Source organism: Lathamus discolor, chromosome 19, assembly GCF_037157495.1.
Source record: "Lathamus discolor isolate bLatDis1 chromosome 19, bLatDis1.hap1, whole genome shotgun sequence".
NCBI lineage: Eukaryota > Metazoa > Chordata > Aves > Psittaciformes > Psittacidae > Lathamus > Lathamus discolor.
In genome coordinates, this window is record NC_088902.1 from 4,706,145 (window position 1) to 4,723,169 (window position 17,025).

Below are 17,025 nucleotides of genomic sequence, written 5' to 3' on the forward strand. Positions count from 1 at the left end.
TCTCTCACAGGCAGACATATAAAACCGATCATTTAGCAGTGGTTTTGCCCAGGTTGTCACCTGAATTTGATTCTTTGGAAGCTGCAGTGCTTAATAGCAGCCTCTGAACAATACTGGGTGAAACCATGTGTCTGCAGAATGTGTACATCAGTTTTACTTCCTTTTCCAGTTACTTTGAAGCCATGTTCCGTTCCTTCATGCCAGAAGATGGGCAAGTGAATATTTCTATAGGTGAAATGGTTCCCAGCAAGCAAGCATTTGAATCGATGCTTCGATACATTTATTATGGAGAAGTAAACATGCCTCCTGAAGACTCCCTGTATCCTTATATCTAAAGGAACTGAAGTATCTGCCTAAAGTGCACATACAGCAGCTCACCTTCCTTTTGCTCTAGCTTGCCAGGCAGAGTCTGGCAAGACTGCAGTTCAAGGTTGCATTTTAACTTCTGCCACCGTTGCTTTACAGTTGTTTCCTTAATGAGGTGAATAGCTACCTCTTTGCTGCACCTTACTATTACGGCTTCTCCAACAACAGACTGCAAGCCTATTGTAAGCAGAACCTAGAAATGAATGTCACGGTGGAGAACGTACTGCAGGTAATTGTCCCCAAGCAGCTTTCATTAGTCATTTGACTTAGATACAGGGAAGGGTCTGATCAACTGGGTACCCCTAGTGCCAGGTTCACTGAGTTGCCTCCAAACTCACATCCACTGAGACTGCACAAACCCTTCTAATGCCAGTGGCCCTGCATGGCTGACGTGTGTAGGAGCACAGGCTTCAGTGGTTTTGTTTCCTTACCTGCTTTTTGTGTCACTAGTGCTCCTGTGCTGAAGTGTTTAGTAGATAGTGCTCAACTGGCCAACAGGGTGTTCCTCATCTCCCCATTATAGACCAGTGTTTCTAAGGGTCTTTTTAAGAGGCACCATGTGCACTGCACTGAACTCCAAACCCTTTTTTGGTAGACATTTGTACCAGGGCAAATGGTGATGTGCAGGTGACATTAATCTTGTTTTATCAGTAAATGCTAAGAGGATCTGGCAATGAAGTATAAGCTAACAAAGAATATTCTGTGATAAGAAAGCCTACAATGCCTTCTACTAGGTAGGCAGACCGAACCCTCTGCAACACAAGCAGAATCAATTCCAGCATTAACTGCTTTTGGCTCTTGCCAGTCTCACTCAGGCACTTCAGGGAACCTGGCTCTGAAACAGATCTGCAGTTTCCTACTGCTTATCTCCTGAGGACTCAACGCATTTAAATCCAAGACTTTAGTTTTCAATAGTTCAGAAAACTGGAGATGTTGCCCTAGCTCAGAGGAATTGCCTCATCTGAGTCAAAACTGTGTTTGTGCACTGTACCTCTGAGCTATGCAGGAGGAAGATCACATCATTGCTTTTGCTCTAGATTTTAGAGGCAGCTGACAAGACCCAGGCACTGGACATGAAGAGGCACTGCCTGCACATCATTGTTCACCAGTTCACCAAGGTTGGTTGCGTCTTTTCTGGGGCTTTTGAGAGCTGCTGCCCTCTGTCACTGCGTTGGTTAAAGACACATTAATATAGGAATCCATTTCACTCATGTGAGACAGCTGAGACTGACTGAGTGTTGCTGATACCCCCTGACAAGTCTGCCAGGCATAGTTTAAACACCAAAAATAAATGAAGGACTAGAACAGCAGGGTCTGGAAATGTGAAGACCTTCCAGAAGTTACCCACAATTGCTTCCATTTCCACTTGTTCCAGCTGTGGATTTTGTGCCATGCCACTGTTGGGTTCTCATGTGTATAGCAAGATAAGTTTGTGATATATTGAGGGCACAAATCTCTCTTTCACTGGCAGTCGTGAGTGTGCTGTTCATATTTCTCTTGAAGTATTCTCTGTCATAGATGTTACACTGTCATGTGCCCAGAAGGCAAATTACCACGTCCTGGCTGGGCTTTCCGTAGTTTCCATGTTCTGATACGTGGGATGATGCATTAGTGATAGGAAAGGTCAAGAGCCTGATGTGCTGATAGTCCTGTCCTCGCTTGAGAGAATAAGGGTATTATCATTTAGTTGTGAGATATGATCCCTCCGTTGGAGTTTCCCAGCGTGTCACCAGTTCATGGCACAATGTATCAGCATTGTTGGAATGGGTTGATAAATCACAGGAACTGGGATTTCTGGATGCTATGCACTTACTGATAATAATTCCCAAGTTAATATTCAGGTAGCTTGCTCTCTTTTGTGTACTTAAACTCACAATCCTCCACCGCTGCCCATGGGGAAGGAGAGCACTGCTCAGTCCAGTCTGTACCTGAAGATGCATAGGGAGCTATTGAGGCTCTTTATTAAATGCCTGAGTTGCCCAAGTGCAATGCATTTTCCATCCAGAAATAGCTGAAAATGCATAAAAAGCTTTGAGAGTGGAGCCAGCATCCAGGAATCGCACTCCCAGCGGAGGGTCCCAGCATGAGGTTACAGCCCCTGCCTTCATCTGGTGGATTTTCTTCTGGCCTCATGACTCCTGCAGAGCGGCCCAGCTTCAGCAGGGGATGGAGAATGGCCCCACTGTGAGTTACAGGCAGTTGGGGCATCTCCTGGGGCTACAGTCCCTGAGAGCTGAGCTCTCATGGTCTCAGCTTCCTGTGGAGGCCCCAGGAAGACAAACAGGTTGGCACAAATCTCAGCAGAACGTGCTGGGGGGAAATGAACATTGCGCCATCGCAGAGATGGGAGCTAAAGGGCGTTCCTCAATTGTATTCCACTCACCAGAGTATGTGGAAATGTTTTCTATTTAAACTGTTGCCTGCTAGAACAGTTTTGCTCAGACTGGGGCTGGAAGCCTGTCAAGCAGATGTGCATGAAGAAACCTTCATTATGCAATGTTTTCCTTTGGCTTGAGAGGCTTCAGTGTGTGATTTTTGGCCCTGTGCTGGGTGCCTCTGTGTGTGGCTGGGCTCCTTGGCAAGCTGCAGGCTCTGAAGAGGGATCTGTTCTAGCTGTGCCAGCCCAGCAGGTCATGGAGGCTTGGACAGGCCGGGTGGATGGCCCTTGGCATCTCCTGTTCTTCCAGCTTGGTTAACGTTGTTCTCAGTGCCGACTGTCAAGGAGTTTTCCCCCCAGTAAGAACGTTAATGGCAGAGCTGTGCCCAGAGGTTTGCTGCTTTGGGCAACGTGGGTTTAGGCTCCTGTGTGTCAGTATTGTGCAAAATGCCCAATAAAACTGCTGTTCTGAAGTGTTTGTACTGACACCCTGATCTGTTCCTCCACAGTGCATGCCTCAGTGCCTCCCCCCCATGTTAAGGGGGTCCCTTTCCCTCCCAGTCATCATAGAGCTTTACTTTGGGGATATTATTACTTCAAGCACATGTCCTGAGCTCTTTCTGAAAGCATCTCAGCCATTTCTTTCCTGGGCTTCAAAAGATGCTCAGGACATCTTTATTCTTTATCACAGTCAAGCTTAGAGTGAGGTGATCAGTGAGTACTGGTTGGGCAGGTAGTCAGGCTTTTAGGCAGAGTCTGCCTTCAAGGCTGGGCATGTATGTTAATAAGTCTAGAAAGAGGGATTCCTGGCTCATTACTGTGAGGTTGTGGAGAAGGAAGGAATGTGTAGAACTTCTTTTTGGTAACAGTTGAGCTTCTGAACTGTCTTCAGAGCATAAAGCTTGTTGTAGTCTCATATATCTGACGTGGTGAAGGTTTTTGTTGGCTAGTACTCCAGTGACCTGCCTTGACTGCAGGAGGAAAGCCAGCACCACCAGCATGGACACTGAGCACAGCCTCTCCATAGGCGCAGACGGGGTGAAGAGATCAGGTCCTAAGCCACGTTCTCAGTAGAAACACTCAGACTTCAAAGTTCACGGCTGTGCTGGTGCCCAGCTTTGCGTTCAGGAGTGCTTAGCTGGCATCCATTAGCAGGAGAGTTGTCACTATAAACAGTAATTACCCTCCTTTCCCAGAGAGGCAGTGCTTGGGTCAGCGTTTCTGCTGTTCTCCATCCCATGCTCTCCATGCAGCAGTCTGCAACGGGGTTAAGTGCAGGAAGTCACAACTGGAGCCCAGGACTCTGGATTTCATGCCGCATGTGCCCAGGCTCTGCCTGTTTCCCGTGGGGTGGCTGGGGTGAACTGATGCGACATCAGCTGCCATTTGGGGAGGGCTTTAATTTCTTTCTGTTGTTTTCTGTTCTGTTTTCCTTGAAGGTCTCCAAGTTGCCAAATCTCCGCTCCCTGAGTCAGCTCCTCCTTCTTGACATCATAGAGTCGTTAGCTAACCACATATCAGACAAGCAGTGCGCAGAGCTGGGCTCAGACATTTAACACGCTTTGGTAATCGAGCTTCTCCCTTGTTCCTCAAACAAACTAGCACTTTATGGCTGACTCTCTCTTCTGCCATTCCATACCGAGCTGCTCACAGTGTCTACACAGTACGGCAGGCCCTGAGGAGCATGGACAGCTGACGTGCTCTCCTGTGGATTTGCTTGGTTCGTACCTTTGTGGCGAAGGGTTTGGTCTCTCTTACGCAAATGTCAAATTGAAACCACTGCAGGAATTAATTTATTCCATGTGGTTTGGGGAGTAACTAAGTTCAGAATCAAGCCCATTATTACTTTTATACTGTAAAAGAAAGCAGTCGTGAGGAAGGGTGGCATTAATACTTGGAAACACAGGATTTCAAGGCTATTTAAAGAACTTCAGCTGACACAGGGGAAGTCACATAAAACTGGAAGCAGAGTGCGGTGCTCGCTGTGAGTGTTGGAGCAGGATGGAGGGACTCGTCAGAGACTCTCCATGGTGTGGATTAAACGATAAACCCTTTTGCAGCTGCCTCCACTGGTGGGCTGCAGGAGGGCCAGGCCTTGCTCTGCAGCAGCTCACGCTAGAAGATTACAGTGGTCCATCCTGAGCACCAAATCCATTAATCCTGTCTCGCTAAGCCTTTCTAAATCAATTTATTAATAAAGAGTTAACATCTTCCCCTGGCATTTCATGATTGACTTGGCTTTCATTTTGGAAAAAACGAAGCAAAAAGAGCTCTGAGCTTGATGAAGGTCACTTTGTTAAAAATAACTGAGCTACATCTCGTCACTGATTTCACGCTGAAGTGTCTTCATTAGTCGTTGCCTTTGCAGGAAGGTGAATGAAGGCAGAGCCCTTCCCAGCCAGTTCAGCAGCAGCTCCCCAGCTCCCTGTGTGCTGGATGCTTCCTGTGCCACAGAAAGGAGAGGAGCTTTACTCCTTTACTTTACACGTGGGATCGGTGATGGCTCGGCAGGAGCCCAGCAAGGACCAGCCTCCAGCTGTTCCAGCCCTGAAGATGCCAGCACCAGACTCATCCCTCCTATACCAGCACCAGCAGAAGCCACCAGCCTCCTGGAGCAACCTGCGCATCCCTGACCAGAGCTGGCAGTGTCCCCATGTGGGGTGAGAGCCTGGCTCCTGGGCAGGAGGAGCAGGAGTCCCGCTGAGGCTCACTGGGAACAGAAAGAGAGGAAAAAGAACAGATTTTAATGAGGAAACGTGCAGGGAAGGAGGCAGGAGCGAGGTCCTGCCAAGGAGCGCCCCGGCTGCACTAGGCCTCGGCCACCTCCAAGCCCAGGATCTTCTTGACGTAGTTCTGGACGTTGACATAGAGCTGGGGAGCTGTAGCAGAGAAGGTCTCCATGGCCAGGGCCCGGGCTGCCTCCGACCCGGCCCACATGGCGCGGTAGAGGGGCAGGGTGTACTTCTGCTTCCCCTGCGGAGACAGAGCGGGGGTCACAGCCCAGCCTCCTCCCTGGCTCCAGTGGGGTGAAGCCCCTGGAGCCCCACATCTCCCCTCCCAGGGCACAGCACCCCCGTCAGCTCTTGACCAGAGAGAGAACACAGAGGAATGGGCACCCCCCGTGTGCTGGGGGTTGGAACTGGATGAGCTTTAAGGTCCTTTCAACACAAACCAATCTGTTGCTCTATCAATAGCAAGAGCCAACCCCCAGCCATCTGGCACTGAAGGTCCTGTGCCCAGTGCCCATCTCTGCCCCAGTGCGTGCTGCCAGGCAGAGCCACCACTGCCCAAGGACAAACCTGGCTCTGGAGGAAGTCCTTGACCTTGCTGTACTCAGCCTCAAGGTCGTTCCTGAGGATTATCTGGCACCAGCGGAGTCGCAGCTCAGCGTTCTGGGACCTGGAGACCTTTGGGTACATCTTGCTCAGCCTTTCCACGTTGCCTGCAAGAAGGGGATGGTCACCATCCACATGGCAGCTTTTGCCATGCTCCTACTCTGAGGAGACCCAGCGAGCCCATCCCAGCTATGCTGCAAACCCTCTGGGATGTCCCCATACATCCTAGGGACATGCTTCCCTGCCTTTCCTTTCACAGCCACGCAGAGAGGCCTCCCAGACACCAGGAACCGCACTGCTGGACTGCGCTGGAGACGGGTGGATGGCCACGCACCCATGAGTCCTTCTGAAGTGGTCTCACGTCCCTGGCCACCTGGCTGGACCAGGACATCACTCCATGTCCCCTCTGGGCAGCAGAGCCCTGGGGGATGAGCTGGCCCTCACCTTGTGGCAGGGGGGATTTCTGCAGGACCTGGTCCAGGAAGTAGACCAGCTGGTACGTCCTCCAGGCCCTGATGTCCACAGCTTCAATCGCCTCCATGTCCAAGCCATCGGCTGCCCAGAGCAACGCCAGCTCCTCCGCCGGCTTCATCAGCACATCCCCGGGCGAGAGGTCGGGCAGGAAGGGCGGCCAGCCCGGCGTGTCCAGCCAGCGGCTGAACTCGAAGCCTGCAGGGAAGGAGGGAAGGAGAGCTGAGCCCAAGCTGCCTCCTCTGAGGGCATCCCCAGCACCAGCAAACCTGCCCGGGGATGGAGACCAAGGCCAGGACAAGGCAGTTGTCTCCAGTGAAACACACAAACCAACGTGCACAAGGTCTGAGGGACACGCAATGGCTCCCACACCCATGGGTGCTGGGTTGCAAAGCAGAGCCCAGTCCCCTGGCCAGGAAGGCACTGACCTGGGATGGAGTCCACGCCTTTCTCCTTTAGCTCTGGGAAGTACTCAAGGAAGAAACCGAGGGCATCGTCTGCTGTGATGCTCTGGAACTTGAACCGGTTCACGTAGGCCTGCGGGGATGGCCAGGGCACGATGCTGCATGTGCTCACCCCAGCACTGCTGCTCCATCTCATGGGGGTTCAGCCTTGCTGAGCCCACGCCAGCCCCTGTGCCCCCCAGGACACCTCTGGGCATTGCCACCAGCTGCCACGGACATGGAGCCAAGCTCTGCCCTCATCCCCCCCATGAACATCTCTGTTTCTCATCTCCTCTTCCTCCTCCCAGCAGCCCTGTCCAGCCCACCCTTGCCACAGTCCCACTGTGCTCCCACTAAAGGGTTTCATGTGACTTGGCACCTCCTTGTACCGACCTGGAGGAAGGCATCAAACTTGCTCTGGTCCCCCACCAGATGCGCCAGGTAGCTCACGAAGCAGAACCCCTTCTCGTAGGGCGTTTCGTTGTATGTGTCCTCGGGATTGATACCTAGAGCAAAGGAAAGCCCTCGGAAATCTGCACAGAAAACAGCCCTCATGCTGAGATTTCTGCTTCCTGTGCTGGCTGCGCATCCATCATATCCCTCCTGGAGCCATCGCCTCCCTTGGGCACCAGCACTGGTTGTACTGCCGGCAGGAAGCCCCATAGCAGCAGGGCTGCCCCTAGCCCCACACCTCGCTCCCACAGACCTGGCTCGATGACCACACGCAGCTTGTTGAGCGGATGGTCCTACCCGGTGTTGTCCATGTGCTGGCGCAGGAGGGCCCTTCCCGTCGCCGCCTCCAGGCACGTGTACGCCAAACCTGGGCAGGGACAAGAGGCAGGCGTTTGGAGACCCCAACCAGACCCCTGTGTGCTGTGAGCCCAATGGGTGCTGCTATGGGGGGGAAACGGCATCGGCTCGTGAGCTGGGAGAGGAGGGAAAGGATGGGGCCGTGGTGAGGCCACGCACCATAGACCTCGGTGGAAATGCGCCTCTGGGCGTACATTGTGAAGCCCTCGTTGAGCCAAAACTCGCCCCAGGAGGCGTTGGTGACCAGGTTGCCAAACCAGCTGTGGGAGATCTCGTGGATGATGACATCGGCCAGGGAGCGGTCCCCGGCCAGCAGGCACGGCGTCACGAAGGTGAGGCAGGGGTTCTCCATCCCACCAAACGGGAAGGAGGGCGGCATGAACAGGATGTCATACCTGCCGGGGGGAGACGGACTGGTCAGACCCACCTCTTCCTGCCGATGCAATGGGATGATGGAGCGATGCTCCAGGAACAAGGTCCTTTGGGAGCAGAGCCGTACCTGCCCCAAACATAAGGTCCAAAGAGCTTCTCTCCAACCGCCAGGAACTCCTCGATCACCCCATCATACTCCTTCTTTGCAGCCTCGATCAGGCAGGGCTCGGCCCAGACTCGGCTCCTGGCCAAGTGTGTAGGGAGGAACTTTTAACCATGGGTGGACTTTCACCCTATTGCTTCCTCAGCCAAAACCCATACGTGTTTATTCCACAGCAAAGTAACAGCTGATAAAGGAAGCTCATGAGACTGATTGATAGTGCAGAGTGCTCTGATCTCTTTCCTTGTCTGAAAGTCAAAGGGCTTTTATGTGGTGGCTGTGACAGCTGGAACCTGAACAAACCCCTGGCCCTGGAGAGACGTGGGGCCCCTGTGAACGGGGACCGCTCTCACCAACATGCACGGGGCTGAACCAGAGCCAGGGACCCCCTAGGAGCTGAGGGGACGGGCACTGAGAGCAAGGAGCATCCTCGCCCATCAGACCTGCGCTCTGGGGATGCAGCACTGGGGCACGCTCTGCGGAGCCCAGCGGTGCAGGACAGGCCCAGGAGCTTCACCCCGCAGCTCGGTGAGCTCAGTACAGAGCCACGTACCTTGGGCCCACGTCAGCAGCCACAATGTCCCCAACTGCCAGCGCGATCAGGTAGGAGGGGATTGGCTGGGACATCTTGAAGACGAAGGTGTTGTCTTCCTTCTTCTCCCAGCTTGTGGCACTCATCACAGCCACGAAACCCTCAGGGACCTGGCCATGGAGATAAATACACCTATTACATCCGTGACGTATGGAGTGGGATGGCAGCTAACCCACCTGGGGACACTGCAATGTCTGCTGCTGAATGCATCCCAGCACGCTGAAGGTGACCAGGTCTGTGGCACTGCAGGTTTCAGTGGGCAGAGCAGAGCAGCAGTGCCCGGAGCTCCAACTCCAACCCATCCTTGCAGCAGCATCGCTCAGCTCTGGAGCTCAAACACCATTTGGGTGCAATTGGTCACCCCCCTCCTCCAGCTGTGTCCCCCCACTCAGCTTGTCCTTGTCACCCTCCCACTGCTACACACACCAAGAGCAGATGTCCTGCTGCCCTCAGGCTGCTACGAGGCAAAGCCAGGGGTCTCTGTGGTAGTTAGAGCAATTACTTAGACAAATGGCAGTGTTCAAGGCCAGGTTGGACACAGGGGCTTGGAGCAAGCTGCTCCAGTGGAAGGGGTCCCTGCCCGTGGCAGGGGTTGGAGCTGGAGGAGCTTTAAGGTCTCTTCCAACACAAACCAGGCTGGGATTCTGTGATGCTATGAAATGCAGCAGCAGAGGAGAGCAGAGGGGTTTACATGGAGTTGATCCTGGCTGGTATCTGGGCATCAAGCACTGAGTATTTTGACCACGTCCTGCTGTGAGGGAAGAACTTCCAGTGGGACGGCAGCACGTGCGCCTGCTTGCAGCCATTGCATGGAGCACGTGCTGGGGGCAGCAGCACGAGGCGCGCTGGGGTCAGCTTGGGTTCCTCTGGAGAGGAACATGGGAGGAAAACAGGAGCCTGCATGAATGACTTTTCGGTGCCTTCCCCGCTGTGTGCCAGTGCCGGAGGACTTGAGAGCGTGATGAGCAGCACGGGCGGCGAGGTGATGCTGCCGTGATTCAGCGCATCCCGACAGGCTCCCATGTGAGTAAGCTCAGGGTGGGTTCAGCTCCGCTGGGTGTGGGTGCACCCCGGGGCCCCTCTTACCTTCACGGTGGCCGAGTAGGTGCATTTGACAGACGGGGTGTCAAAGCAGGGGAAGAAGGACCTGTTGAGGACAGCCTGGCCTTGGGTGTACATGAAGGGCTTCTGCTTGCCTGCCGTCTGCTCGGGCGCCAGCCAGCACACCTATGGGCAGAGCAGAGCAGAGGCCGCGGTGAGGGGCTCACCCCGGGGCGCTCTGTCCCCGAGGGGACGGGGGTGCCCCCCCCCCCCCCCTCCGCCCCGCTCACCCCGGGCCCTTCGCCCGCTTCGTAGTCGATCTGCAGCGAGAGGCGCCGCTCGGCGCGGGGCACGGTGATGAGCAGCGCCCGCCCGAAGCTGGCGAAGGGCTCGGTCCGCACGGGCAGCGGCTGCAGCGCGGCCCGGGGGGGGGCCCCATGGCGGGGCTCCGCAGGGGCCGGCAGCAGCGCCGCCCCGAGCACGCTCACGCTGCGGTGCGTGTCGAGCCGCAGCTCCCGCTCGGCCCCCTCCGGGCCGCCGCCGCCGCCGTCGGGGGCGCGCAGCAGCTCGAGCCGCGCGCTCCCGCGCAGCCGCCCCGCGCCCTCCGCGGCGAAGGCCACGCGCAGGGACAGGTGCAGGTGCCGCAGCGACCACGCGCCCGCGCTGCTGGCCGAGGCCGCGTCCCCGCCGCGCGCCGCCATGGCTCAAGGGGCGGGGCCGCGGGGGAAAGGGGCGGGGTCGTGTGGAAAGGGGCGTGGCTACTGAGGGAAGGGGGCGGGGCCGGGGATGGGGGAGATCCAGGGGGAATCCAGCGGCATCCGGGAGGGGGAAGCGGGGGAATCCATAGGGGAGACCCATGGGGGGTCAGGGGGGAGGCGGGCACATGGGTGGGGGAATCCAGGGGGAGTTCTGGGGGGAGACCCATGGGGGATCTCTTCGGGAGAGCCAGGGTAAGGTCATGGGGGGGATCCGTGGGGATCCATGGGGGCACCCAGGAGGGACGCTGCGGGAATCCGGGCGAGAAGCGGGGAGAGGTCCTGGGGCGGGGAGTGCGTGCGTGTGTGTGTGTGTGTGTGTGTGTGTGTGTGTGTGATCCAGCGGGATCAGGGAGGGAAACTGAGGGATCCGTACGGGAAACCCACGAGGAATGGGGGGGGGGGACGATCCATGGGTCATCCGTGGGAACCCATGAGGGACATCCAAGAGGGATCCGGGGGGTCCGGAGGGGGGATGTGGATGCAGACCCATGGGGGAGCCCTAGGGAGGCCCCGGGGGGGATCCCGTGGGGAGACCCGGGAGGGATCCGGGTGAGGGGAACCGGGGGGGGGCATTCAGGGGGATGCGGGGGGGTCCAGCCCGGGCTCCGCGGGGAGGGGACGGGGACGGGATCCCGGACTCGGCGTCCCGGCAGCGGCACCGGGGGCCGGGCGGGGCCGTGTCCCGGGGGCCGGGCCCGGGCCTGCGCGACTCCTCCCCGGGGCCGGCCCGGCCAGCGCGGGGTCCCTCGGCCGCTCCGGAGCGGGGCGCAGCGAGCGGTGAGTGCGGCAGGGACCGGTTGCTCTGCCCCGGGGGGAGGCGCCGGGACCGGGGCGGTGGCACCGGGCGTGATGGGGGGGGTGCGAGGAGAACAACCGGGAGGGGACGGCGAATGATGGGGGGGCACCGAGGTGCTGGGGTCGCGCTGCGGGGACCGGCGGTGGCAGCGCCCGGGGGTGACGGCAGCCGCTGCAGGGACCGGCACCGGCTGACGGCAGGGGCAGCCCCCGTGCTCGGTGCCCCTCAGCGTCCCCATCTCCCCACGGGGACCCTGGCTCAGCAGTGGCACCCACAGCGGGGACAGCCCTGGGGCCAGCGGCTGGCAAACTCCCATGTCCCAGGGTCCCCCGGTGTCCCCCGGACCCCCAGCCCTGGCTGGGGGCGGAGCTGGGGGTGGCAGCCGGGGCCGCCTGTTCCTGCCTTGCACCCCCAGTGACACGGGTGACATGGGGAAACCGAGGCACGGCAGCGGCTGAAATGGGTGCTGGCTCTCCAGGGAGCATGAGTTGTGCTGCCCCACATCTTCCCTCTGCAGGCGGAGCAGCTCGTGGTGTCTGACCCCATTTTCGAGCATGGGAAGATGCTGGAGGGTCACGGGCACCTGTGGGGGCTCCATGGGTGGGTGCTGTGGGGATTTCAGTGCTGTTTTCACTGGTAGCAGAGGGTGATGATGGGTGCTCAGCCACCCTGGGGGATGCTCTGACACCCCGGGGATGCTCAGCCACGCTCAGATGCAGGGATGCCCGAGCACCCTCGGGGTGTTGGAGCATCCCCACGTCCCGTGTGTTGGTGCCTGTGTTGTTGCAAGGTGGGGCTGGAGCCCCTCAAGCGCAGTTCTGTGGCTGGGGAAGCTGAGTCAGGAAATCCCGGTTGTCCCGGCCGGATCCTGGCTGAGTCATTTGCAGGAGCTGAGTAACTGCCCTCCATGGGTGGACAAGAGCTGCCTGCGCTGCCCACCCCCTGCCTCAGTTTCCCCACAATGCTGCACATCCCTGGCATAGGGAACCCGCTCCTGGGGGACCAGGGTGGGCCTGAACAGGGGGAGATGGGGTGGGATGGGGAGTGTGGGGCTGGGTGATGGGAATGATGTCCCTGAGGCAGGATTTGGGCCTCCTCCTTCTGCTGAGGGGGTCTCCAGGCCGAGTGTTGGTGTGTGGGGAGGGGGATAGGGACCGGGAGAGGGATGAGGATGAGGATTGGCTTGAGATGGGGTTGGAATTGCGGATGAAGACAGGAATAAGGATGGGGATGGGGACAAGGATTGGGATGAGATGGGAATGAGACTTGAAATGGGAATGGGACAGGATGTGAATGGGGACAGAGATTGGGCTGGGATGGGGTCAGGGATGGGGCTGGTGGCGGCTGGAGCAGGGCTTGGGGCGCAGGAGGGGACGCCGTGGGGCAGGAATGGGGCGGCCTGGCTGGGCGCAGGTTATAAATAGCCCTCGGAGACGCGAGGTTCTTTCCTGCTGCCCTCCCTGCGCTGCAGCCCCATGGACAGGAAAAAGGTGTTTCCGCTGTGGACGGGAGCGGGGCCCGGATGGGGACACGGGGAGAGGCCGTGGGCAGATGGGGGGGGGGGCAGGTGACACCCACCCCCCCCTCCCCGTGCTCTGGTGCTGGCGGTGCAGCCGCTGGGCCGGGCTGGAGCCGTGGTGGGGCCGGGCCGTGGTGCCCTGTCCTGTGCCCGGTGGCACCGCGTGCCCGGGGCCGTGTTCCTGCTTCCTGCCTGGAGCAGGATCCAAGGGGAGCTGGGAGAGCTGGAGCCGGGGCTGTGGGGAGCGGGGTCCCTCGCCGTGACTCTGACCTCTCATTGCTGCGGGGCGTCCCCTCACTGCCCCTGGGGAGGCCCGACCCCAGCAAAGGCACGGGGGACATCCCATGGGATGGGGATGGGAGCCCCTTGGGATCCCTTGCTGGGATGCCCCTTGGACGGCAGCTGGGGGCAGCTCCCTTTGTCCTCCCACAGCCCTTTGTACCCCCCACAGCGGGGCAGTGGCAGGGATGCGTCCCCAGGGATGTGTCCCCAGGGATGGGGTGGCTGGGACCACACTGGCTCTGCCTGGCACCCCCCGTGTCCCCAGCCTGGGCAGGCTCCGGTGGCTTCCCTGCTGCGTTCGCTGGCACAGCCTGAGCCCTGCTCGTTAGCAAGGGGCCTCTAACGAGCTTTGCGTGGCCGAGCTGTGGGTCTGGGCAGTGCTGGGGACATCGGGCGCTGCTGCCGGATTAACTGCCTGGATTAGGGGATGCTCAGCGCGAGGGGCCCCGGCACCAGGCACTGCCATGGCAAGTGACAGAAACTGCGGGATTTTCCTTAACCAGCGGCTGCGGGAGCTGCCTGGATCGGGCCACAGAGGGGATGGAGCTGGGAGCCCCAGTGCTGCCCTGCAGGCACCAGGGGTTGGGGCGCTCCAAGGCATCGCACGGGGAGGGGGCAGGTGGGGACAAGCCAGCCATCCCCAGGGCCAGCTGGGGCTGTGGGGCTGGTGTCTTGGCATCCCCTCACTGCCAGGATGTGGGAATTGGGCTGTGAAGGTCCCGGCTGTGCTGTGGGAAGTGGGTTTAGGACGGGAGCCAGCACTCGGGTTAATGCCTCCCCCTATGGCTCCAACGGGTTCCCTGCCTCTCACGGAGGAGGTGGGAGCTGCAGGAGCTGGCTTGGTTCTCGTCCCCCCACCCTCATCCTCGGCTCCCACTGGACACGGCCGTGGGGCCTGTGCGGATGCGGCTGAGCAGAGTCACCGCCGGCAGCGGAAACTCCCCCCGCCCGGGGCCGGGCGATAGCTCACCGGGTCCTGGCTTCTCCTCCGCCCCTTCTGGCTCCTGGATGGGGAGGCGGGAGTGCTGCCTTCCTCGTATGGGCTGCTCGCTGCAGGATGCTCAAAGGATGCTCGAGGGATGCTCAGGCTCCCCTCTGGGTGTCATGGCCCCGCGGTGGCTCTGTTATCTGCATCCCTTGGAGGTGGAAGGTCCAATTCCAGCTGTACGAGGATGGTGGGACCGGAGCTGCTGCCTGCTCTGGGGCTGATGGGGGGTGCTGGGCTCCGGGTGGCATTGCCAGCCCCTGCCTGCCTCTTCCAGCCACACGTGTGAGTGGCCATCCCCGGCTCTTTGGGGATGTTGGCATCAGGAACGCACTTGGGGTTCTGCTGAGCCCCAGGGTCACTGTCACTGGAAGCTGGGGGGAGGCGGGGGGGGGCACAGGCGCTGCTGCAGCCCCCAGGGCCTCAGCAGGGAGCTGTTTGCCAGCAGCTGCTGTGGATTTGCAGCTCACTGGAAAATCCACTCATCCCATTAAGGGCTCCCCGTGGCTTTTGCTTTCCATTGCAGATACCCGGTTATCCCAAGGGAAGCCCCCTGGGGTACTACCGGGGCTCTGCCAGGAAGAGTCCTGGCCGCAGAACAGGGACTGATTTGTTGTACGAGGGATTATTGGGCTGAGAGGAGGGAGATTCATCCCACTTGCCCAGGTAAGACCTGGCAGGGGCGCTGGGAATAGCCCGTACCGGGGGGGGGGGGCAGTTGGGAATTGCAGCTGGGAGTTGATTTTCCCTCGCCTGGTTCATTGCCCGGAGCGCTCAGCCCCAGCCTGGAGCTCGGTGGCTCTGCTCTTGGGATTCAAGCTCCTGCTGTGGCCCCTTTGCTGGGTCCCCACCCCGCGCCCCCTGCAGCGTTTTCCAAATCCTTAACTTAATTTGGGGGGGAAAAGGACATTTTTGGGTGGCCCGAAGCCCCCGCTCTGCCCGCGGGCTTGGAGAGATGAGTGTTGGGAGGAGGGACAGGCAGTGGGGGGCTCATCCCTGCATGCTGGGGTGGGAAGTCAAGCCCAGCTCCCCCCCGAGCACCACCGCACGCGTTTGCGTGCGGCTGCAGCAGCATCTGCTGAGGTGATGCGCTTGGCCGGGGGGTCCCGGATCGAGGGGGGTCCCGGATCGAGGGGGGTCCCGGATCGAGGGGGGTCCCGGATCGAGGGCTCAGGACCGGGGGGGGCCGTTTCCACGCGGTGCCGGAGAGCGCAGATGCTGCGACATCTGCTCCCGCTCCAAACTCCCGGGAGCAAAGGGCAGGTCCGTGATGCGGGAGCGCAATGAATGATGCAATCGGCTGCTGGGGGGTCGGGACGAGGCGGAAGCTCGCCCGAGTGTCCAAGTGCCTGCACCGGGGCTGCGGGATGGCTCCTGGCCAAGGGCTCGGTCCAGCCAGGACAAGGGGCGGGGGGATCCTGAGCCCCGTGGAGTCGCAGAGGTTTTGGGAAGGTTTGGAGCAGATTCTGGAGAGGATTTGGGGAGGGTTTGAAGCCTGATGGAGGCGCGATGGGAAATGTTGCTTTTTGGCCACAGTGCTGGATGCTGAAGCAAGGGGGAACGGCTTGAACCTGCCCGAGGAGAGACTGAGCTGAGCTCTTAGGCAGAAGCTGTTCCCTGTGAGGGTGCTGAGGCGCTGGCACAGGGTGCCCAGAGAAGCTGTGGCTGCCCCATCCCTGGCAGTGCTCAAGGCCAGGTTGGACACAGGGGCTTGGAGCAAGCTGCTCCAGTGGAAGGGGTCCCTGCCCGTGGCAGGGGCTGGAGCTGGAGGAGCTTTGAGGTCCCTTCCAACACAACCCAGGCTGTGGGTCCATGAGGCCGTCCCGGGCTCCGCGGTGACCGGTGGCTCTCGTGTCCCCCTCGGCATGGCCGGGGGCGGAGCTGTCCAGCACCGGCGCCTCCTGAACGGGCTCCCCCGCTGCCCCCCCCGCACCCCGGCACCCATCACCGCGGAACCCAGCGGGCTGGGCCCGGGGGTGCCCCCCTTCGCTGCCCCGGGGGGGGTCAGCGCCGCCGTGCTCAGCACCGGTGAGGTGCGGGATCCGTGAGGGGGCCGGCGGGACCGCGGGGACCCCAGGCACGTCCACAGGGAGCCGGGACATCCCCGGCCAGCGAGAGGCCTTCGGCACCGGGGTTCCTTGCGCAGCCCCTCGCATAGATCCTGGAGCAGCTCCTGGCTCTGTCCCAGCAGGATCTGTGCAGGGCAAAGCCCATCCCGGGCACAGTTCGGCTTCAGTCCCGTCTGCGGGGCTGCTGGGGGCAGGAGCTGCTGCAGTCGGTGCGCTGAGAGCTGAACTCTGCTCGGAGCAAGGTTTTATTGGGTTAAGTGCATAATGGGATCGCTGCGGAGCGGAGGCCGGTGCTGCGCCTGAGGGGCTGCGCATCTCTGCTCCTACCGCAGGCGGTTTCCATTCTCCTGCCCCAGCCCGAAGCACATCTCCCAGAGCCCCCAGCATCGAGCTGTGGGGAAACAGCCCCGCAGAGCAGCGCTGCCCGGGCCCCCCCTTGCCCCCGCCTGCATCAGCCATGGAGCCTGCCCCGCCGGAGCGAGAAGGAGCCCAGCCAGGGCTCAGCGCTGCGGCGGTGGCGATGTCCCAGGCACTGGCAGTGTCGCACGGGCTGGCCAGGTCCCGGGCAGGGCACCGGGGCCGGAGGGATGGCGCTGGTGGCTGAATCAGGAGCTTGTTCTCCTCCGAAGGCTCCGCTCTGCCCCCGCTC

General features: G+C 59.7%; 4 protein-coding genes across 8 annotated transcripts in view; 2 read left to right on the top strand and 2 right to left on the bottom strand.

Moving 5' to 3' along the window:
* Positions 1-4,964, top strand: part of LZTR1 (leucine zipper like post translational regulator 1) — a 26,308-nt gene extending 21,344 nt beyond the window's left edge. Inside the window, exons 17-20 of the mRNA XM_065698223.1 lie at positions 170-319; positions 490-595; positions 1,404-1,484; positions 4,183-4,964. Coding sequence (XP_065554295.1) covers positions 170-319; positions 490-595; positions 1,404-1,484; positions 4,183-4,299 — 454 coding nt within the window. The 3' untranslated portion in view covers positions 4,300-4,964. The remainder of the gene's footprint in view (positions 1-169; positions 320-489; positions 596-1,403; positions 1,485-4,182) is intronic.
* Positions 4,909-10,687, bottom strand: RNPEP (arginyl aminopeptidase). The gene is given in 12 exon segments (XM_065698224.1): positions 4,909-5,453; positions 5,567-5,716; positions 6,043-6,185; positions 6,523-6,747; positions 6,978-7,086; positions 7,386-7,498; positions 7,699-7,812; positions 7,962-8,197; positions 8,302-8,418; positions 8,888-9,036; positions 10,013-10,153; positions 10,258-10,687. Coding segments are annotated over 12 exon segments (1,911 nt in total). The 5' UTR covers positions 10,669-10,687; the 3' UTR covers positions 4,909-5,450.
* Positions 9,930-17,025, top strand: part of NAV1 (neuron navigator 1) — a 59,201-nt gene continuing 52,105 nt past the window's right edge. For 3 of the 5 annotated variants that reach the window (XM_065698221.1, XM_065698217.1, XM_065698220.1), the window contains exon 1: positions 11,416-11,502. The gene's annotated coding sequence lies outside the window, so the exon portion shown is untranslated. Of the gene's footprint in view, positions 9,950-11,415; positions 11,503-14,833; positions 14,974-17,025 lie in introns of those variants that run through there. The other 2 variants (XM_065698219.1, XM_065698218.1) reach the window with 2 other exon arrangements.
* On the bottom strand, positions 10,924-12,119 carry LOC136023829 (uncharacterized). Its single transcript, XM_065698741.1, has 2 exons — positions 11,099-12,119; positions 10,924-10,970 (listed from the first exon to the last, which is right to left on the bottom strand). Exons 1-2 carry the CDS (start codon positions 12,117-12,119, stop codon positions 10,924-10,926), a joined length of 1,068 nt encoding a protein of 355 aa, XP_065554813.1.

Coding starts and splice junctions, on each gene's coding strand:
- LOC136023829 (XM_065698741.1), bottom strand. CDS start 12,119: ATGGAGCCCCCACAGGTGCCCGTGACCCTCCAGCATCTTCCCATGCTC. Junction 10,971..11,098: donor CCATTCCTCGTGGGTTTCCC/GTACGGATCCCT, acceptor GGATTCCCGCAG/CGTCCCTCCTGGGTGCCCCC.